The sequence below is a fragment of the Heteronotia binoei genome, chromosome 15, assembly GCF_032191835.1.
Source record: "Heteronotia binoei isolate CCM8104 ecotype False Entrance Well chromosome 15, APGP_CSIRO_Hbin_v1, whole genome shotgun sequence".
Taxonomy (NCBI): Eukaryota; Metazoa; Chordata; class Lepidosauria; order Squamata; family Gekkonidae; genus Heteronotia; species Heteronotia binoei.
The window spans coordinates 12554406-12574638 of record NC_083237.1 but is presented as its reverse complement, the minus strand read 5'-3'; the positions used below and the strand labels follow the sequence as shown (position 1 = coordinate 12574638).

Sequence of the window (20233 nt, the reverse complement as noted above, 5' to 3'; positions counted from 1 at the left end):
CAGTGCTTGCACAGGGGGACTACCTTTGCCTTAAAATTCTCCTACATCTTTACTGTCAGTACAGGTGCCTCCTTCCCCTCAAAGGAAAGACGCCAGCAAGCTTTATGCAGTAGGTTATGGCCCAGATTAGGGAAAGTTAACTGCAGCTCCCCACTCAGTCCTAACACTCCCTGGCCAATCCTGGGACAGCCGCAGTCTGATGGGTCTCGCGGGACTGTTGTGAGGACAAACCAGGAAAGGGGGGGGGGTGAGGGGAGCTGTAATGGGAGCTCCTCGGAATGAACAGTGGGATAAAAATGAAAGCTTTTTTAAAAAACCGAAATCAAGTAAAGCCACTTTGGAAATATCAATCTGACGGGTTCTGATAAATGCCCAGGAATTTGCAATTTGACGATGGGTTCCGATTGAGGAAAATTTGACCTAAGCGAAGAAAATTGTTTTTAGGGTGCCGCAGGACTCCTGCTCGTTTTGGCTGGAACAGACTCAAAAGGCTGCCTTGATGGAGTCCTTGAAGTTAAGGGACACAATAAGAAGAACTGCAGATTTATACCCCGCCCTTCTCTTTGAATCAAGAGTCTCAGAGCGGCTTACAATTTCCTTTATCCAGTTTGGTGTAGTGGTGAAGTGTGCGGACTCTTATCTGGGAGAACCGGGTTTGATTCCCCACTCCTCCACTTGCTCCTGCTGGCATGGCCCTGGGTCAGCCATAGCTCTGGTAGAGGTTGTCCTTGAAAGGGCAGCTACTGTGAGAGCCCTCTCCAGCCCCACCCACCTCACAGGGGGTCTCTTGTGGGGGAGGAAGGGAAAGGAGATTGTGAGCCGCTCTGAGACTCTTCGGAGTGGAGGGCGGGATATAAATCCAATATCTTCATCTACCTCACAGGGTGTCTGTTGTGGGGGAGGAAGGGAAAGGAGATTGTGAGCCGCTCTGAGACTCTTCGGAGTGGAGGGCAGGATATAAATCCAATATCTTCATCTACCTCACAGGGTGTCTGTTGTGGGGGAGGAAGGGAAAGGAGATTGTGAGCCGCTCTGAGACTCTTCGGAGTGGAGGGCGGGATATAAATCCAATATCTTCATCTACCTCACAGGGCGTCTCTTGTGGGGGAGGAAGGTAAAGGAGATTGTGAGCCGCTCTGAGACTCTTCGGAGTGGAGGGTGGGATATAAATCCAATATCAACATCTTCTTTTTCTTCCCCCACAACAGACACCCTATGACGTGAGTGGGGCTGGAGAGGGCTCTCCCAGCAGCTGCCCTTTCAAGGACAACCTCAGCGAGAGTGATGGCTGACTCAAGGCCATCCCGGCAGGTGCAAGTGGAGGAGTGGGGGATCAAACCCGGTTCTTCCAGATAAGTGTCTCCCCTTTCAAGGACAACCTCTGCCAGAGCTATGGCTGACCCAAGATGATTCCAGCAGGTGCAAGTGGAGGAGTGGGGAATCAAACCTGGTTCTCCCAGATAAGAGTCCGCACACTTAACCACTACACCAAACTGGATGTTGTGTTTATTTTTTTTTAAACTATCAGGAAATGGTGCTACTCGTTCATTTCATTTCTCACAATCCAAGGTCGGTCAACACCAATATACAAGGTAAGCTCAACCCCAATAAAACATACAAACGAATAAAAAAAATTAACTTTGTTAAGCGCTGATTTCAGTGATTTTTGCTTTAATCAGCTCTGTGCTCTGGGGAGCAGATCTCCAAAACTGGAAGCCCCCTCAAAAATATCCCCTTGAAATGAGAAGGCAGCGGCAGAATGATCCTCTGGCCCACTCTGCCAAGAGTACAGATAGGGCTTTTTTTGTAGCAGGAACTCATTTGCATATTAGGCCACACACCCCTGATGCAGCCAATCCTCTAAGAGCCAGTTTGGTGTAGTGGTTAAGTGCACGGACTCTTATCTGGGAGAGCTGGGTTTGATTCCCCACTCCTGCACTTGCACCTGCTAGCATGGCCTTGGGTCAGCCATAGCTCTGGCAGAGGTTGTCCTTGAAAGGGCAGCTTCTGTCAGAGCTCTCTCAGCCCCACTCACATCACAGGGTGTCTGTTGTGGGCAGAGAAGAAATAGGAGATTGTAAGCCACTCTGAGACTCTGATTCAGAGAGAAGGGCAAGGTATAAACTGACGGACTACACCAGTTTGATGTAGTGGTTAAGTGTGCAGATGCTTATCTGGGAGAGCCGGGTTTGATTCCTCACTCCTCCACTTACAGCTGCTGGAATGGCCTTGGGTTAGCCACAGCTCTTGCAGGAGCTGTCCTTGAAAGAGCAGCTTCTGGGAGATCTCTCTCAGCCCCGCCCACCTCACAGGGTGTCTGTTGTGGGGGAGGAAGATATAGGAGATTTTAAGCTGCTTTGCATCTCTGATTCAGAGAGAAGGGCGGGGTATAAATCTGCAGTCATCTTCTTCGTCTTCTTCTTACAGTGCTCTTAGTGCAGGGCCTACTGTGAACTCTTGGGAGGATCGGCTACATCAGGGGGGTGTAGCCTAATATGCAAAGAGGTTCCTGCTGAGAAAAAAGCCCTGAGTACAGCCATTTCCTTACCTCCTTCTTCACCACTCGCATGGATAACACTTTGTCTACAATAGCGGCATCTTCCTCACTGGGGTTTTCCTAGGGTGGGGTGGGGGGGAGAGAAGCGATCCAAGAGTAAGAACAAACAGCTTAAAATGGTCCATCAGCTTTACTTGACAAGGGAAAAAAATAGCTATCGTTTACAGGAATTGTGCTACCCACTGTAGTTCTTATGTCCTCTCAGCTGGCATTCAGTGATACTCTGCCTCTAGACCAGCGGTTGCCACACTGTGGCTTGGGAGTTACATGAACATAAGAACATAAGAGAAGCCATGTTAGATCAGGCCAATGGCCCATCCAGTCCAACATTCTGTGTCACACAGCGGCCAAATATATATATATATATACACACACACACACACACACACACACTGTGGCTAATAGCCACTGATGGACCTCTGCTCCATATTTTTATCTAACCCCTTCTTGAAGGTGGCTATGCTTGTGGCCGCCACCACCTCCTGTGGCAGTGAATTCCACATGTTAATCACCCTTTGGGTGAAGAAGTACTTCCTTTTATCCGTTTTAACCTGTCTGCTCAGCAATTTCATCGAATGCCCACGAGTTCTTGTATTGTGAGAAAGGGAGAAAAGTACTTCTTTCTCTACTTTCTCCATCCCATGCATTATCTTGTAAACTTCTATCATGTCACCCCTCAGTCGACGTTTCTCCAAGCTAAAGAGCCCTAAGCGTTTCAACCTTTCTTCATAGGGAAGGTGTTCCAGCCCTTTAATCATTTTAGTTGCCCTTTTCTGAACTTTCTCCAATGCTATAATATCCTTTTTGAGGTGCGGCGACCAGAACTGCACACAGTACTCCAAATGAGACCGCACCATCGATTTATACAGAGGCATTATTATACTGGCTGATTTGTTTTCAATTCCTTTCCTAATAATTCCCAGCATGGCGTTGGCCTTTTTTATTGCAAACGCACATGCAGCTCTTTCACACAGACTGTGTGGCGCTTGAAGCCCCCCCTGCCCCGTTAACTGGCTTGGAGAAGTCATATCACTTGTCCAAGCCAAGCCAGCCAGCAGCTTGGAGAATGCATTTTAAGTTGCTTTCTTTCCACCCCTCCATCCATCATGGCGTCTCATCCATCATGGCCTGATCCAACATGGCTTCTCTTACATTCTTATCAAGAAGGGATTGGATAAAAATATGGAGCAGAGGTCCATCAGTGGCCATTAGCCATAGTGTGTGTGTGTATATATATTTTGGCTACTGTGTGACACAGAGTGTTGGACTGGATGGGCCATTGGCCTGATCCAACATGGCTTCTCTGATGTTCTTATGTGACACAGAGTGTTGGACCGGATGGGCCACTGGCTGATCCAACATGGCTTCTCTTATGCTTTTATCTTCCTTCCTACCTTCCTTCCCTCAAGCATCTGATGGTCAATCCCAGGTTCAATCCCTGGCATCTCCAAAAAAGGGTCCAGGCAAATAGGTGTGAAAAACCTCAGCTTGAGACCCTGGAGAGCCGCTGCCAGTCTGAGAAGACAAGACTGACTTTGATGGACCAAGGATCTGATTCAGTATAAGGCAGCTTCATATGTTATATGTTCATATGGTCATGTCTTGCAGCTCTCAAACAGCTGACGTTTATTCTATGTGGCTCTTACGTTAAGCAACTTTGGCCACCCCTGTTCTATTCACAGTTACCAACAGCCCCATCCTCCATGAATTACTCTACCCTCCCTGCTCCCAGGACTTTCAACCATGGCCAGGGTTTCCCTAAACTTAATTAACAATTTTAATTCGGGGGGGGGGGGGGGTGACTGTGAATTCTAGCACTGAGAAAGGTCTCTCTAAACGAACTGCAAAAAGATCTCCAGAAGTGCAAACTGGGAGGAAGCAACTCCCGGGGATCTAGGAAGAAGCGTGGGAGAGATCCCCTTCAATGGGATGGATGATCCAGATCTTACGCCGTGCCATACCAAGCAGCTTGCTTGAAAGCCATACCAAGCAGCCTTCGAAAGGCAGCTGAAGATTAAGAATGTAAGTTGAGCCTCGTTGGATCAGACCAGAGGGTCCCATCTAGTCCAGCATTCCATCTCACACAGTGGCCAACCAGCTCCTCTGGAGGAGCAGAACTGGGCAGAAAGGCCAAGGCCTTCAGAAGAATATCAGAAGAGCCCTGCTGGATCAGACCAGTGGAGGTCCATCTAGTCCAGCCTCCTTTCTCACACAGCGGCTGACCAGTTCCTCTGGGGGGCCAACAATAGGGCATGGAGACCAAGGCCTTTCCTTGAGAAGAACATCAGAAGGGCCCTGCTGGATCAGACCAGTGAGGGTCCATCTAGTCCAGCATCTTGTTCTACAGTGGCCAACCAGCTCCTCTGGAGGAGCAGAACTGGGCAGAAAGGCCAAGGCCTTCAGAAGAATATCAGAAGAGCCCTGCTGGATCAGACCAGTGGAGGTCCATCTAGTCCAGCCTCCTTTCTCACACAGCGGCTGACCAGTTCCTCTGGGGGGCCAACAATAGGGCATGGAGACCAAGGCCTTTCCTTGAGAAGAACATCAGAAGGGCCCTGCTGGATCAGACCAGTGAGGGTCCATCTAGTCCAGCATCTTGTTCCACAGTGGTCAACCAGCTCCTCTGGAGGGCCAACAACAGGGCAGAGTAGCAGTTTATGCATTGTGCTTTATTTATATTGTAAGCCACCTTGAATTCTTGTATGGAAAAAAGGCAGCTCATAACAGTCTTATATAAAGAAATGCATAAAATAAGGTTGATTTATTTTCTACCATGGTTACCAACCTCCAGGTGGGGCCTGGAGATTTCCTGAAGTTGTCCTCCAGACTAGAGAGATCTGATCCCTGGGAGAAGATGGACGCTTTGGAGGGCGTTGTATATAGAGCTCCACAGCAGTGTACCCAGCTGAGGTCCCTTCCCTCCCCACGTCCCGAGGCTCCACCCCCAAATCTCCATGAATTTCCCAAGCCAGAGTTAGCGACCTGAGCTCCCACTGAGCTTCCCCTTTTAAGAAGTTCCCCTCAGGGGAATGGCTGCCCAAACTTGAAAACCTTACCACAAAGAACTGCATGGAAGGCAGCGTTTCCCCTTCCGGGATCGGTTCCGGGATGGGAGGTTCCGGGGCAGGGGGTTGCTCCATCTTGATGGGCCCCGTCACGTCCAGCTCTTCATCTTCCTCGTCGTCTGTGATCTTGATGTCCAGATCCTCCGTGTACTTTTTTCGTTTGACTTGCCGGTTCGAGCGTCGTTTCTGGGAACGAAGGGGAAACAAAGCCAGGTTCACGCAATGCCCTTGGTCTAAGCAATGCGTGAATCTCTTCTCGCTCCCCAATCCACCCGGGGGAGGGGGAAATCCTCTCAGAAGGAATCAGAACTCAGCAGCACGAGCCAAAACACACGATCGATCGTGGCTCTCAGTGGGGCATTTGCCCGTGTGCATGAATGGACCTGCCTCTCTTTCAAGACCAGGTCTCTCTGCATTTCTAGCCCTTAATGTAATATTTTCTCTATGTAATCAAAAACTGACAGTTTTAAGAATAAAAGAGAAGTGAACACAAATAGAGAATCATTGGCTTTGCTCACTCCTTTAAACAGATCAACCCTTTAACCTAGGGGTGTCATATATGTGGCCCAGGGGCTGGATCAGGTCCCCAGAGGGCTCCTATCAGGCCCACAAGCCAGGCAGCTTGCTTCTCCTTCTCCCTTGCTTCCTTCCGAGTCACAGCTTGCTTTGCCAGGCTTGCTCAACTGCACAGGAGCTACAGAGCAAAGCCTCTATTTTCTCCGTTGGCTGAGGCTCCTCCCCCTCCTTGTCCCCTGGGAAGGGAGGGAAAGAGCCAGAGCTTCCTTTGCCCAGTTCCCTGGATCCCACAGGAAAGATACAAAGAAAGCACCTTCTTTTAAAAAAAGAAAAGTTTGTATCTCTCCTTCCTGGCATTACATTTTATGACACAAAATAAGAGTCAATTGCACCTTTAAGACCAACGTAGTTTTATTCAGAACTACGTTGGATCTTAAAGGTGCGATTGACTCCTATTTTGTTCTACTACTTCAGACCAACACGGCTGCCTATTTGGATCTATTTTATGACACAGACGGCCCAGCCCAACGAGGTCTCATTTATGTCAGATCCGGCCCTCATAACAAAGGAGTCCGACACCCCTGCTTTAACCAGCCTTAGAGATTATGGGAAATCCTTGGAAGCTGTTTTGCAAACAGTTCTGAAGCGGAAGGGCATAAGGAGACAGTCAAGCAAGAAGCACCAGGCACAACGAAAAAGGACATCTGAATTCGTAGCAGCTGGTCCAGACACATGAATCCCAGTCAAGAAGGGTTCTGTAAGACCTTTAAGGCACCTAGAACTGTTATTCCTGGCATAACTGTGAACACTGCCTCATTTCTGTATTGGGCCAAAAAGATTCGTCAAGACAAGGAACAGTCTTGTTGTTTCTTTTAATGGTGATTGTTTGTAACTGTGCTTTAATTCTGATGTACAGTATCTTAACCCATTCATCGTTTTTAACCTATTGTTTCTTAACCTGTTTTTATATGCCATTAAAGGTTTATTTATTGATTTATTGATTGACCTAGAACTGAATTTGGAATTGGACTGGAAACCGACAGTTGTTCTAATGGGAACACAGTTCACGATCGGCTCTCCATCGTAAGCGATGGGGAGGGAGCATTTTGTACTACCTCAAGCATCTGTACTGCCTTCAACGGCAGACCCACGGAGGGCAAGTTGCGGTAATCTATCCTAGCAAATTGTGAAAATGTGAGTTGGCCTGCAGAATACCAAAGGGTACGCGGGAAAGGGACTTTTCGATCGCGGCTCCACACTGTTGGAACCAACTACCGGATGAAGCGCGGACCCTGTGGAGTCTTGATCAATTCCGCAGGGCCTGCAAGACTACCCTTTTTCAAACGGCCTTCACTTAACGTGGATTGGTCTACTGTATCCGGGCATCATAAACTACCGAGGAGAACATCTAGAGTGCAGCACTGTAAATGTTAGTTTTATTGTAATTTTATGGTTTTAATTATAATGGTTTTAATTAGTAAATTATATATATATATCGTTTGGAGGAAATGTTTTATATTGTCATTTGCAATTCTTACGTGTCGTGAGCCGCCCTGAGCCTGCTTCGGCGGGGAGGGCGGGATATAAATAAAATATATTATTATTAAAATATATTATATTATTTGCTCGATCAGATAAGAATAACCTTACAGCATCTAAAATATGAAACTCAGCCCTACCACAGAACATTACAGAACCTTTAGGCTGTGCGCAATAAACCCACAAAGATACTGGGGTGCTGGCAAACAAACCAAAAAAGGCAAACAGCGAGCAAACAGAAGGTGGTGGCAGCCACCAGCATAGACAGCTTCAAGAGGCAACTGGGTAAACATCTGGAGCAGAGGTCCATCACTGGCTATTAGCCACAAGGTATAGATTATCATGGAACTCTCTGCCTGGGGCAAGTGATGCTCTGTATGCTTGGTGCTTGGGGGGACGGGGGTGGGGGGCAACAGCGGAAGGGCTTCTAGTGTCCTGGCCCCACTGGTGGACCTCTGATGACACCTGGGTTTTTTGGCCACTGTGTGACACAGAGTATTGGACTGGATGGGCCATTGGCCTGATCCAACATGGCTTCTCTGATGTTCTAATGACTCTGGGGCAAATGATGCTCTGTATTCTTGGTGCTTGCGGGGGACAACAATGGGAGGTCTTCTAGTGTCCTGGCTCCACTGGTGGACCTCCTGATGGCAACTCATGTTTTTTCGCCCACGATCTCCCAGTCCTCCAAAGCAAAAAGCATTAAGTCCTTGAGAAGCCTGTGTGTGTAGGTTTGGGAGTCTGATATCTGTCAGACCCGCTGTTTATTTTGGTGCACAAAGTGGGCTTCTAGAGTAGTTACACGTCATGTAAACCTGTCTTATCCTGCCTCTGACAATTTACCTCGAAGAAATGATAACTGAGGAGTGACATGATAGAGGTTTACAAGATTGTGCATGGGATAGAGAAGGTAGAGAAAGAAGTCCTTTTCTCCCTTTCTCAATACAAGAACTCGTGGGCATTCAATGAAATTGCTGAGCAGTCGAGTTAGAAAGGATAAAAGGAAATACTTCTTCCCAAAGAGTGATTAACCTATGGAATTCACTGCCACATGAGGTGGTGGCAGCGACAAACATAGATGGCTTCAAGAAGGGATTGGATAGACATATGGAGCAGAGGTCCATCAGTGATTATTAACCATAATGTGCTATCTGGGGCAAGTGATGCTCTGTATTCTTGGTGCTGGGGGGGCGGGGGTAGAACAACAGTGGGAGGGCTTCTAGTGTCCTAGCCACACTGGTGGACCTCCTGATGCCACTTGGTTTTTTGACCACTATGTGACAGAGTGTTCAACTGGATGGGCCACTGGCCCGATCCAACATGGCTTCTCTTATGTTCTTATGTGACACAGAGTGTTCAACTGGATGGGCCACTGGCCCGATCCAACATGGCTTCTCTGATGTTCACTGGGAACAAGCTGAGCCCCTCTCCCAATGTGCAGTGGTTTGAGTGCTCTGCCAAGTCTTATTTCTACCTGGTGAAGCAAAATGCTCCCTGAGGCTTTGCCCTGCTTTCCTGAAAGTTGCCTCACCTGGACGCTGCTTTCTTCCTCCTCACGCGGGGACTGGGCTGGCATCACCTCAGCATCTGAATTGTCGGAAGAGGCGTTGCGTTTTCGCTTCTTCCCCACCACCGGCGTGATGGTGCTGGAAGGGATGATGAGGAGAGGAATTTTTTAAAATACAGAACTCTACTCTGAAGGTTGAGGGGGTTTGAGGAGACGTTCCCCACATCATCCCCCCCTTACCTGGGCTTCCCCCGCCCTTTGCTCTTGCCAGACCCCCCCTGGCCTCTCCCCTTGCGGGGCCGCTCTTCCTTGGGGACGCGCTCGCCTCCGCCCTTCCGACGCCGCTTGCGCTCCCCCGTCTCCTCGGGGCGCACGCTGGGCAGCTCGTCTTCGTTGAGCACACGGGGGATGTTCTGCTCGCCCCGCGCTCGGGCCCGGGCGATGGCCTCGGCCACAATCCGGTTGGCTTTCTCCTGCTTCTTCTGGTGCTCCAGCTTGCGGGACTCGTCTGAGCTGCTCCGCGTCGTCCCGCTGGACGAGGGGAGGGCCGCCACCTCGCTGCTGCTCAGCACCTTGACGACCGAGAGGCCCGAGGAACTGCCTTGAGAGGAGCTGGCCTGCAGAAGACAACAGAGAAAAGGAACACCCCCTGTCAGAGAGGCGCTATGGTTTTCTGCGCTGTGGAACACGGGTCCAGCGTGCGGCGAGGGAGTATGAGGTTGGCCAAAAGGGGCTTTGGAAACCCTCAAGATGCAAACTATCTTCATCTTCTCTACGAGGCCTTCTCATATCCTTGTCTCTTGGAATTATTGTATTTCCTTAGAAAACCTCCATGCTGCCTCTCCGGGGACTCTGCCCAAAGTAACTAAAATCCACCCACCCCATGTTTCCAGGGTTTTTGGTAGCAGGAACTCCTTTGCATATTAGGCCACACACCCCTGATGCAGCCAATCCTCCAAGCGCTTACAGGGCTCTTCTTCCAGGGCCTACTGTAAGCTCCTGGAGGCCTGGCTACAGCAGGGGTGTGTGGCCTAATAGGCACAGGAGTTCCTGCTACCAAAAAACAGCCCTGCCTGCCACCATTGTTCTATTTTTTTAAAAAATGTATATTTTTATTGGTTTTAATTGCTTTTACTGTTTTAACATGTTGTTATCCGCCCTGAGCCCATCTGGGAAAGATGACAGAGTTGATAGATAGACAGATGACAGAGAGAGGACAGGGAGATGACAGAGTTGATAGAGAGATGACAGAGAGATAGATGACAGAGAGATGACAGAGTTGATACAGAGATGACATAGTTGATAGATAGATGACAGAAAGATGACAGAGTTGATAGATAGATGACAGAGAGATGACAGAGTTGATACAGAGATGACATAGTTGATAGATAGATGACAGAAAGATGACAGAGTTGATAGATAGATGACAGAGAGATGACAGAGTTGATAGATAGATGACAGAGAGATAGATGACAGAGAGATGACAGAGTTGATAGATAGATGACAGAGAGATAGATGACAGAGAGATGACAGAGTTGATAGATAGATGACAGAGAGATAGATGACAGAGAGATGACAGAGTTGATAGATAGATGACAGAGAGATGACAGATACATGATAGAGAGACAGATAGATAGATGAGAGAGAGATATGATGGATAGATAGATGATAGACAGATAGATATAGATAATAATGATAATATTATTAATAAATGCTCGGGTGTCATTATTATTATTATTTTAATCAACCCCATCCCGATCTCCCTTTAAAACCACACCTGGCCCACAGAGAGTAGTTGTGAACCCTCAAAGCTACTGAGTCAGGCCATTCATCTACCAAACCAATCATCTCCTCTGCCGGGAGTGGCTCTCCAGGGTCTTTGACATCACTGTGATCGAGTCCTATTAAACTGGACATGCTGGGGACTGAACCTGGGACCTTAGGCATGCAGAGCAGTGCCTCCGCCACTGAGCCACGGCCCCTCAAGGGGGCTTTGCCGAGAGCAGGTGGGATGATGCTAACTGGGAACGCAAAGGACAAAGCGCATCCTGATTACAATGCGCATAACATGCTCTCTTTGTCCCGACACAGTCATTGAGACACGCTGGAACCAGGGCGGGGCGCACCCGCTTCGCACTATAAATGAGACCTGCGCCAAGGAATGCTAGCCTGGGACTGGTTTACGCAGAAGCAGCAAACGGTATGCAAACTGAGCTCATCAGTCTAAATTTGTATAATTGATTCTACAATCCTTGCTCCCTGCCCCCTTCCACCCAGGTTTGCCTAATTCTTTCCGGCAGCATGCTTCTGCATTCATGCAAGGTCTCATGCGGTCTCCGAGCCATCTCAGGAGACTTCGGCAGCCATTCCCCGTGCTTGTCTTCGCAGCCAATCGAAGAGCAGAAATTCTCCTTTAAGTTGCATCATACTCGTTCATCTGTGATCGCGGCAACTCTTCACGTTTCTAAAGCACTTCTCTGTTCAAAGTACTTCACCTACATCACTTTGTGATTCTGACAACAGCCCTGTACAGTTGGCCAGTTTATCCCAATATTGCGTTGGGGGGAGCACTGACAAGAGCTTGGCCTGCCTGTGGCCACCACGATTCATTGCAGAAGCTAGATCTGAACCCGGAACCTTCCCAAATCACGACTCATCAGGGGTAGGGAATGTTGGCTCTCCAGATGATTTTTTTGCCTACAACTCCCATCAGCCCCAGCCATTGGCCATGTTCGCTGGGGCTAATGGGAGTTGTAGGCAAAAAAAACTTCTGGAGAGCCAACCTTCCCTACCCCTGTATCAGCTGCACGGGCCCCCCCGAGTCTACAACCGCATATTCCTTGGAGATTTATCTTGCTATAAAAGAGACATGTTTTGTACTAGAATAAATTGTAGTTCTCCCTAGAGACAATTTCAGCAGAAAGCCTGATAACTTAAGGGATACACATGATTGTTCTACTACAAAACAGACTGTGAAAGAGTTTCTCTGGGAAGGAGCGTAATCAAAATGCATCTAATTTCCAAGGGATTTTTTTTTTTTTGCTTTAATAGCAATACATTATGATGTTTCAAAGAGATAGGTTGGTTACATATCCATCTAATGCATAGCGTTCGCTGACAACTGGACTAACTTCTCTTAATATCCACCCACATTATAAATTCTCATATTGTATTGTAACAACCTGAACAGCTAGCCCTATGCAGATAAAGCTAATGGCAAATCATTGAATTATCATTTACTCCCAAGATGTAGCCATGTTCGAGTCCGGTACCACCTCAAGAGACCAACAAGGTGTTCAAGTTATAAGCTTTCAAACGTCGAAGCTCCCTTTCGAGAGTCCAGACTCAGCTGTTGATCCCTTCAGGGCAGGGATGGCCAAACTACGGCTCAGCAGCCACACGTGGCTCTTTCACGCGTATTATGTGGCTCTTGAAACCCCCACTGCCCTGTCAGCTGACTAAAAAAAGGCATTTCTCTAAATCACTTATCCAAGCCAATCCAGGTTGCAGCCTGGAGAATGCACTTAAAGTTAAAGTTGCTTTCTTTCCACCTCCCCCCCTCTCTATTTGCCTTCCTTCCTTCCTCTCTTGCGGCTCTCAGACATTTGATGTTCGTGTCTTGCAGCTCTCATCTGACATTTATTCTATGTGGCTCTTACGTTAAGTAAGTTTGGACCCCCCTGCTCCAGAGAATCTTGGGAGTTTTTTGTGGGGATTTCTTTGCTATCTTCTGGGCTCAGAGCAGGGATTACGCAAGGTGCACGTGAGGGGGAGATATCTGTGAATTTCCAGCATTGAGTGGGCGGGTTGGACTAGATGACCCTGGAGGTCCTCCTTCTATGATTTGTGCCAGTTTTGACTCTCAAGACTTATACCCTGAAAATAGGGTTGGTCTCTAACGTTCCAGTCCGGCTGCTCAATATCACCAGAATTTATAATGTGGGTGGATATTAAGAGTAGTCCAGTTGTCAGCGAACGCTATGCATTAGATGGATATGTAAAGCCAACCTATCTAGATGTACTGAATTGCCTTTGTTATTTTTTGGTACTTAAGTCATTGCTCTTTTATTTACCAGTAGCAGTGTTTTTGATTTTTTTAAATAAAGCATATAATGGTTAACAGCAGAGAACAAAAAACTGTTTTATACGGCACTTTTGGTCATTTTCCTCTTTGTGCCTTCCCCTCGCAAGGAAGCTGAGATTCTCTAGTATGACATAACCTACAGCTTCCTTATCCTTCTGTAGAAACTGTCCCACGTGCAGTCCTGATGGTAAACTGAGCTCTGTCCCCAATTACATTGCTTCCCAGGGCTTTTCTTCGTAGCAGTAACTCCCTGGCCACAATCCCCTGATGCAGCCAATCCCCCAAGAGCTTACAGTAGGCCCTGTACTAAGAACCCTGTACGCTCTTGGAGGATTGGCTGCTTCAAAGGGGGTGTGGCCTAATATGCAAAGGAGTTCCTGCTACAAAAAAAAAGCCCCGTTGCTTCCCAAGAATGAAGCCTCCTCCTTTACCTGCGGCTGCAACACGACCTTCAGGGGCACCGTCACTCTCTGCCCCGAGCCCCCCACCACCTGGGCTTGCTGTACGGAGGAGACGCTCAGTGGGGCCTGGGGGCCGGAGGTGCTGACCGGAGGCTGCTGCAGAAGCTGGATTTTCTGCGTGCCGGGCTGTCCTCCCGGGGCTGGTTGCTGCTGCTGGCCGGGCTGCTGGACCTGGAGCTGGATGGTGACCACCTTGGCTGGCTGCCCCGGGGTCCCCTTGGCCTGGCTCAGAGCCGCCAGCTGGTTCCCCTGGAGCACGATCTTGCCCGGCAGGCTGCCCAGGACGACGTGGCGCTGGCCCGGTGCACCTCCCCCTGCCGGGGGCTGTTGGAGGACCAGAGTGATGCGCTTGGACTCCCCCTGGAGGAGAGGAAAAGAACGACAAGGTCAACGCCAAGGCATCTCTTAAACCAGTGGGCTGAAGAGACTGACATTTGCACACTGACCTGGAGGATAGGGAAACAGAGAAAACAAGTAAACCAGTCTGGTTTTGTGGTTAAGTGTGCAGACTTTTATCTGGGAGAACCGGGTTTGATTCCCCACTCCTCCACTTGCACCTGCTGGAATGGCCTTGGGGTCAGCCATAGCTCTCGTAGGAGTTGTCCTTGAAAGGGCAGCTGCTGTGAGAGCCCTCTCAGCCCCACCTACCTCACAGGGTGTCTGTTGTGGGAGAAGAAGATGTAGGCGATTGTAAGCCGCTCTGAGTCTCTGATTCAGAGAGAAGGGCAGGGTATAAATCCAATATCATCAACATTATCATCATTCCTAATATACCCATATCCAAATATGCACATAATACTGGGGTTTTTTTTTAATTTTTATGTGCGTGTATGTGCTTGTGAGTGTGTGTGTGCACCTGGAAGTTCATAGCAACCTCTAGTGACTCACCCCTACTGGGAGCCCGGAGGATATTCAGAGAGGTGGCAGAATAAAGCCTGCCCTTGCCCTCTGGTATTTCAAGGAGGTCTCCCATCCAAGTACTTGCTAGAATCAACCATCATTAGCTTTCCAAATCTGACGAGATCGGGTTTGCCTGGCCTATCCAGGTGAGGAACAGTATTGTTGATACATATTGTGAACGTATGAGAGTTTTTCTGCTCAAGTAACATACCTTCATTTGGTTACTAAGGAATTTTGTTTTCTACCCTCAACGTACATTTCTTTCTACTTCTCAGATGGCAAAAATTAGAACACGTGTGCTAGGGTTGCATAGGACACAACACTTGCTTAAGTACTGTCAGACTTGCATTTTTTTCCCCTTATAGAAATGACAATGTTTATAGCTTTAACTCCGTAAGTATGCACAGCAGTATAATTTCATACACTAATTAAGCTTTTTAAAATGACTCTTACATTGAAAAAAAATTACATCAGTAAAATAAGTTTAGGGTTGATCAGAAACTACGTATTGCATATGTTTCTATTCCCCCACAACAGAATTTCTGGAAATTTTACATTTCTATCTATATATCTGAAAGCTCCCAAATATTTAAAAAGTCCCTGCTTGTAAAATAGGGTTGCCAACTCCAGGCTAGGAGTCTCATGGAGATTTGGGCATAGAAACTTGGGAGGACGGGGTACAATGGCACAGAATCCACTCTCCAAAGCTGCCATTTTCTCCAGGGGGACTGATCTCTATACCAGGGGTGGCCAAGCTGTGGCTTTCACGTATTGTGTGGCTCTCAAAGTCCCCACTGCCCCATCGGCTGCCTTGGAGAAGGCATCTGTATCTTTAAATCACTTCTCCGAGCCAAGCCAGCTTGGACAATACATTTAAAGTTGCTTTCTTTCCACCTCCCCATCCACCAATCTATTCTCTTTCCTTCTTTCTGGCTCTCAAACATCTGACGTTCAGGTCTTGCGGCCCTCAAACACCTGACACTTATTCTATGTGGCTCTTGCGTTAAGCAAGTTTGGCCACCCCTGCTCTGTACCCTGGAGATGAGTAGTAATTCTGGATCCCCGGCCATCACCTACAAGTCAACATGCTCAAAAGCAACCTAGCATGCTGACCAACATGGGGAAATATTTAACCAGACAAACTCCCATTTTGTACTGGTAGTTCAAAGTTATGCAGTCTCAGGAGGCCATTTGATATATTTTCATGGGGATTTGGGGGACCTATCTGGTACATTTTCCCCATATCTTTCCTTCATGAGGCATTCCTCAATCTTCTTTCATCATTTTATCTTCCCAGAAACCCAGTGATTTCAACTAGGTTGAGAGAGAAGTCACCAGCACAGGGTCAACTAAGAAGACGACGACGACACTGGATTTATATCCCGCCCTCCACTCCAAAGAGTCTCAGAGCAGCTCATAATCTCCTTTACCTTCCTCCCCCACAACAGCCACCCTGTGAGATAGATGAAGATATTGGATTTATATCCCGCCCTCCACTCCGAAGAGTCTCAGAGCGGCTCACAATCTCCTTTACCTTCCTCCCCCACAACAGCCACCCTGTGAGGTAGATGAAGATATTGGATTTATATCCCGCCCTCCACTCCGAAGAGTCTCAGAGCGGCTCACAATCTCCTTTACCTTCCTCCCCCACAACAGCCCCCCTGTGAGGTAGATGAAGATATTGGATTTATATCCCGCCCTCCACTCCGAAGAGTCTCAGAGTGGCTCACAATCTCCTTTACCTTCCTCCCCCACAACAGCCACCCTGTGAGGTAGATGAAGATATTGGATTTATATCCCGCCCTCCACTCCGAAGAGTCTCAGAGCGGCTCACAATCTCCTTTACCTTCCTCCCCAACAACAGACACCCGGTGAGGTGGGCGGGGCTGGAGAGGGCTCTCACAGCAGCTGCCCTTTCAAGCACCACCTCTGCCAGAGCTATGGCTGACCCAAGGCCATTCCAGCAGGTGCAAGTGGAGGAGTGGGGAATCAAACCCAGTTCTCCCAGATAAGAGTCCGCACACTTAACCACTACACCAAACTGGCTCTTCTCCATGGCAAACTTCATGGTAAAGTGGAGTTCTGAACACAAGTTTTGAAGACCCTAGCCCAGGGATGTCAAACATGCAGCCCAGGGGCCGAATCAGGCCCCCGGAGGGCTCCTATCAGGCCCCCGAGCAAGTGGCTCTTGTCTGCTTCCTTCTCCCTCTCTCTAACTTCTTTCGGTTCTCAGAGACTGCTAAATAAAATATTACAAGAATGCTAATCTTTTAAGCATGTCATATTTGAATAATTTTTTTTTAAAGAAAACCTTTAATTGTATTTGTCCTTTATAAAGTTTATGTCTCCACTACCTGATGTTAGATTGTACGACACATGCGGCCCAGCCCGACAAGGTCTCATTTATGTCAGATCCGGCCCCCATAACAAGTGAGTTAGACACCCCTGCCCTAGAGCCCAGCACTCAAACAACTATACCACGCTGAGTTCTCAAATGGTACAAAACGGGATCTGTTTGCCACTGTGCTCCATCCTTCCTTCCTGGTCTACGATTTCTTGCCCCACTCTGGCTTCCTTTTTTATCCTGACAGCAACACCGTCAGGCAGGACAGGCTAAAGGCTGGTGACTGACCCAAGATTCACGGCAGAAAGAAAGAATCTGAACCCAGATGCCCCAGTGGAGAGCGGGTTTGGTGTGTCTGGTGTAGTGGTTAAGTGTGCGGACTCTTATCTGGGAGAACCGGGTTTGAGTCCCCACTCCTCCACTTGCACCTGCTGGAATGGCCTTGGGTTAGCCATAGGTATCGCAGAAGGTTGTCCTTGAAAAGGCAGCAGCTGTGAGAGCTCTCTCAGCCCCACCCACCTCACGGGGTGTCTGTTGTGGGGGGGTGGGGAGGAAGGTAAAGGAGATTGTGAGCCGCTCTGAGACTCTTCGGAGTGGAGGGCGGGATATAAATCCAATATCTCCTTCAATATCTTCAGTCACAGCCCAATGTTCCAACTACTACACTACACGGCCAATCTGCTACAAATGATAGGCTGGTGATTATACTATTACCAGGGGTTTTTTTGTAGCAGGAACCCCTTTGTATATTAGGCTACGCCCCCCCCTTTAATGTAGCCAATCCTCCAAGATCTTACAGAGCTCTCCTTACAGGGCCTACTGTAAGCTCTTGGAGGATTGGCTACCTCGGGAGGGGGGTATAGCCTAATATGCAAAGGAGTTCCTGCAACAAAAAAAGCCCTGACTATTACTATACCTACAGAAAGATAACAAGGACATGGTTACATACAACTGTCTTTTACTAAGTTTACTGGATTCACTGGATTCAGTCACTGGTTCGTTGCACCAGATACCGTCTATTGAGACTGGAGGCAGTCCTCCAGAAGTGGAGGGTCTTTCCCAAGCCCCCAACCACTGATCCAGCCAGGGGGTGGAATTCTAGCAGAAGCTCCTTTGCATATTAGGCCACACCCTCCCGATGTAGCCAGTCCTTCAAGAGCTTACAAAAAAAGAGTCTTGTAAGCTCTTGGAGGACTGGCTACATCAGAGGGGTGTGGCCTATTATGCAAAGGAACTCCTGCTAGAATTCCACCCCCTGGATCTAGCTACCCCCTCCAGAAAAACCCAACCCACCTGTTACCCTCAACATGCACTGGGCACTCACCTGTGCAGGCGTCGACGTCAGTGTCACGGCTGGTTTCAGTGGCGTGGCCCCCGTGGTGACTCCTGGTTGGCTCTTGATGGGCTGCAACACCAGCTGCTTGACGGGCCGACCGGGTTGGACGAGACGATGCAGCGTCGCCGGGGCCCCAGCTCCAGGGGAGACCTTGGTGGCCAGCACCGCGTTGCCCGAAACTATGGAAACCCCTGGCCGTAACGGGGGTGCCTGTCAACACCTTTGCGAAGGTCACTTTGCCTCCGTTGGCCGCCCCAATGGGCTGGGCTTGAATCTGAGCGACGTGGGCGCCCGTCATCGAGCCCCCCGCCGGCGCCTTCAAGATGACGATCTTCGGGGCTGGAGGGGGTGCCACCGTTTGCTGGCCCCCGGTGGAGGAAGAGGGTACTACGGTTGGCGTGGTGGTGGCAGAAGAGACTCCCATGAAGGGGTTGCCTTGGCTGAGGACTTCCTGGTCTTGAGGGGCCTGCAAGAGTCCCGGTTGGTCCTGCTGAGGCAACTCGGGAGCGGCCTCGGTTTGTGCGTCCGGGAGGGCCAGGGTCTGAGGCTGGGGGGCCTCTGCCTGCGCAGGGACCTGCTGTTCTTTGGACCCGCTCGCCAAAGAGTCCAAAGCCCCGCCGGGGAGCCCCAGGGCCTCTTCGATGGGGTCGGGGGCCCCCTGGCTGAAGCTCTCGTCGGTCAACGAGTCCAGGCCAAAAAGATTGGGGTCATCAAAGAGGTCCATGATGGGGTCCGCCATGTTGAGGGACGAAGGAGTGGGCTCCCGAGCCGGGGAGGGGGTGGCCGAGAGGTCCCCTCCCCAACTTCAGCTGCGGTTCAGCTCCCCGAACGACACGATCAGGTGGGGCAAAGCCTCAGGGTGTAGCATGCGGTCTAGAACTGGCTGGAAGAAGAAATGGGGAGTTCTGAGTGAGAAAGAATGCACTTTCAATATCCCAGCATGCACTGCAGCCTACAAACCCCCTCTTTACATACCCATTCACCTCCCAACAATCCCAGGAGCCTTCGTTCCCATCCAATTCTGAACACACCGTGGGGCTATTTTTATGACCAACTGGCCTGGCAAAACCATTTCTTCCCCCCTGCTGCTCCATAGTTCTCTTTCCCAGCTGCCTTTTATACCAAGTACTTTGGTTGTGGATTCCAAAGTACGTGAGAGCCAGTTTGGTGTAGTGGTTAAGTGTGCGGACTCTTATCTGGGAGAACCGGGTTTGATTCCCCACTCCTCCACTTGCCCCTGCTGGAATGGCCTTGGGTCAGCCATAGCTCTGGCAGAGGTTGTCCTTGAAAGGGCAGCTGCTGTGAGAGCCCTCTCAGCCCCACCCACCTCACAGAGTGTCTGCTGTGGGGGAAGAAGATAAAGGAGATCGTAAGCTGCTCTGAGACTGTGATTCAGAGAGAAGGGCGGGGTATAAATCTGCAGTCTTCTTCTTTGCGGTTAGTTTCCAAGCAGAGACAGTAAGACCTTCACATCAGTAGACACCAGGCATCACTCGATTTGCTCGTCTGCAAAAAGAACCATCAAATTCCTAGACACCGGCCATGATGGAGGGGCGAAAACTGTAGATCCAAAATTTCTAGAAGTCAGCATTCAACTCTTAGGTGCTGAGGTATCAGGTGTGGCATCTGGGTAGGCAGGACTGGGAGCCCTTTATATGAGTATATGAACATATGAAGCTGCCTTCTACTGAATCAGACCCTCGGTTCATCAAAGTCAGTATTGTCTACTTAAGACTGGCAGCAGCTCTCCAGGGTCTCAAGCTGAGGTTTTTAAGAACATAAGTGAAGCCATGTTAGATCTGGCCAGCGGCCCATCCAGTCCAACACTTTGTGTCACACAGTGGCCAATATATGTGTGTGTGTTTATATATACACACACATACACACACACACAAATATGTGTATACACACACACACACACACA

At 49.1% G+C, this 20233-nt stretch overlaps 1 protein-coding gene across 1 annotated transcript in view; it reads right to left on the bottom strand.

Moving 5' to 3' along the window:
- CHD8 (chromodomain helicase DNA binding protein 8) overlaps window positions 1–19199 on the bottom strand; it is a 73987-nt gene extending 54788 nt beyond the window's left edge. The window contains 7 exon segments of the mRNA XM_060256720.1: window positions 2549–2617; window positions 5614–5808; window positions 9209–9323; window positions 9425–9801; window positions 13700–14089; window positions 18298–18513; window positions 18515–19199. Of these exon segments, the coding sequence (XP_060112703.1) occupies window positions 2549–2617; window positions 5614–5808; window positions 9209–9323; window positions 9425–9801; window positions 13700–14089; window positions 18298–18513; window positions 18515–19048 (1896 nt within the window). The 5' untranslated portion in view covers window positions 19049–19199.
- Window positions 19200–20233: the final 1034 nt, after the last annotated feature.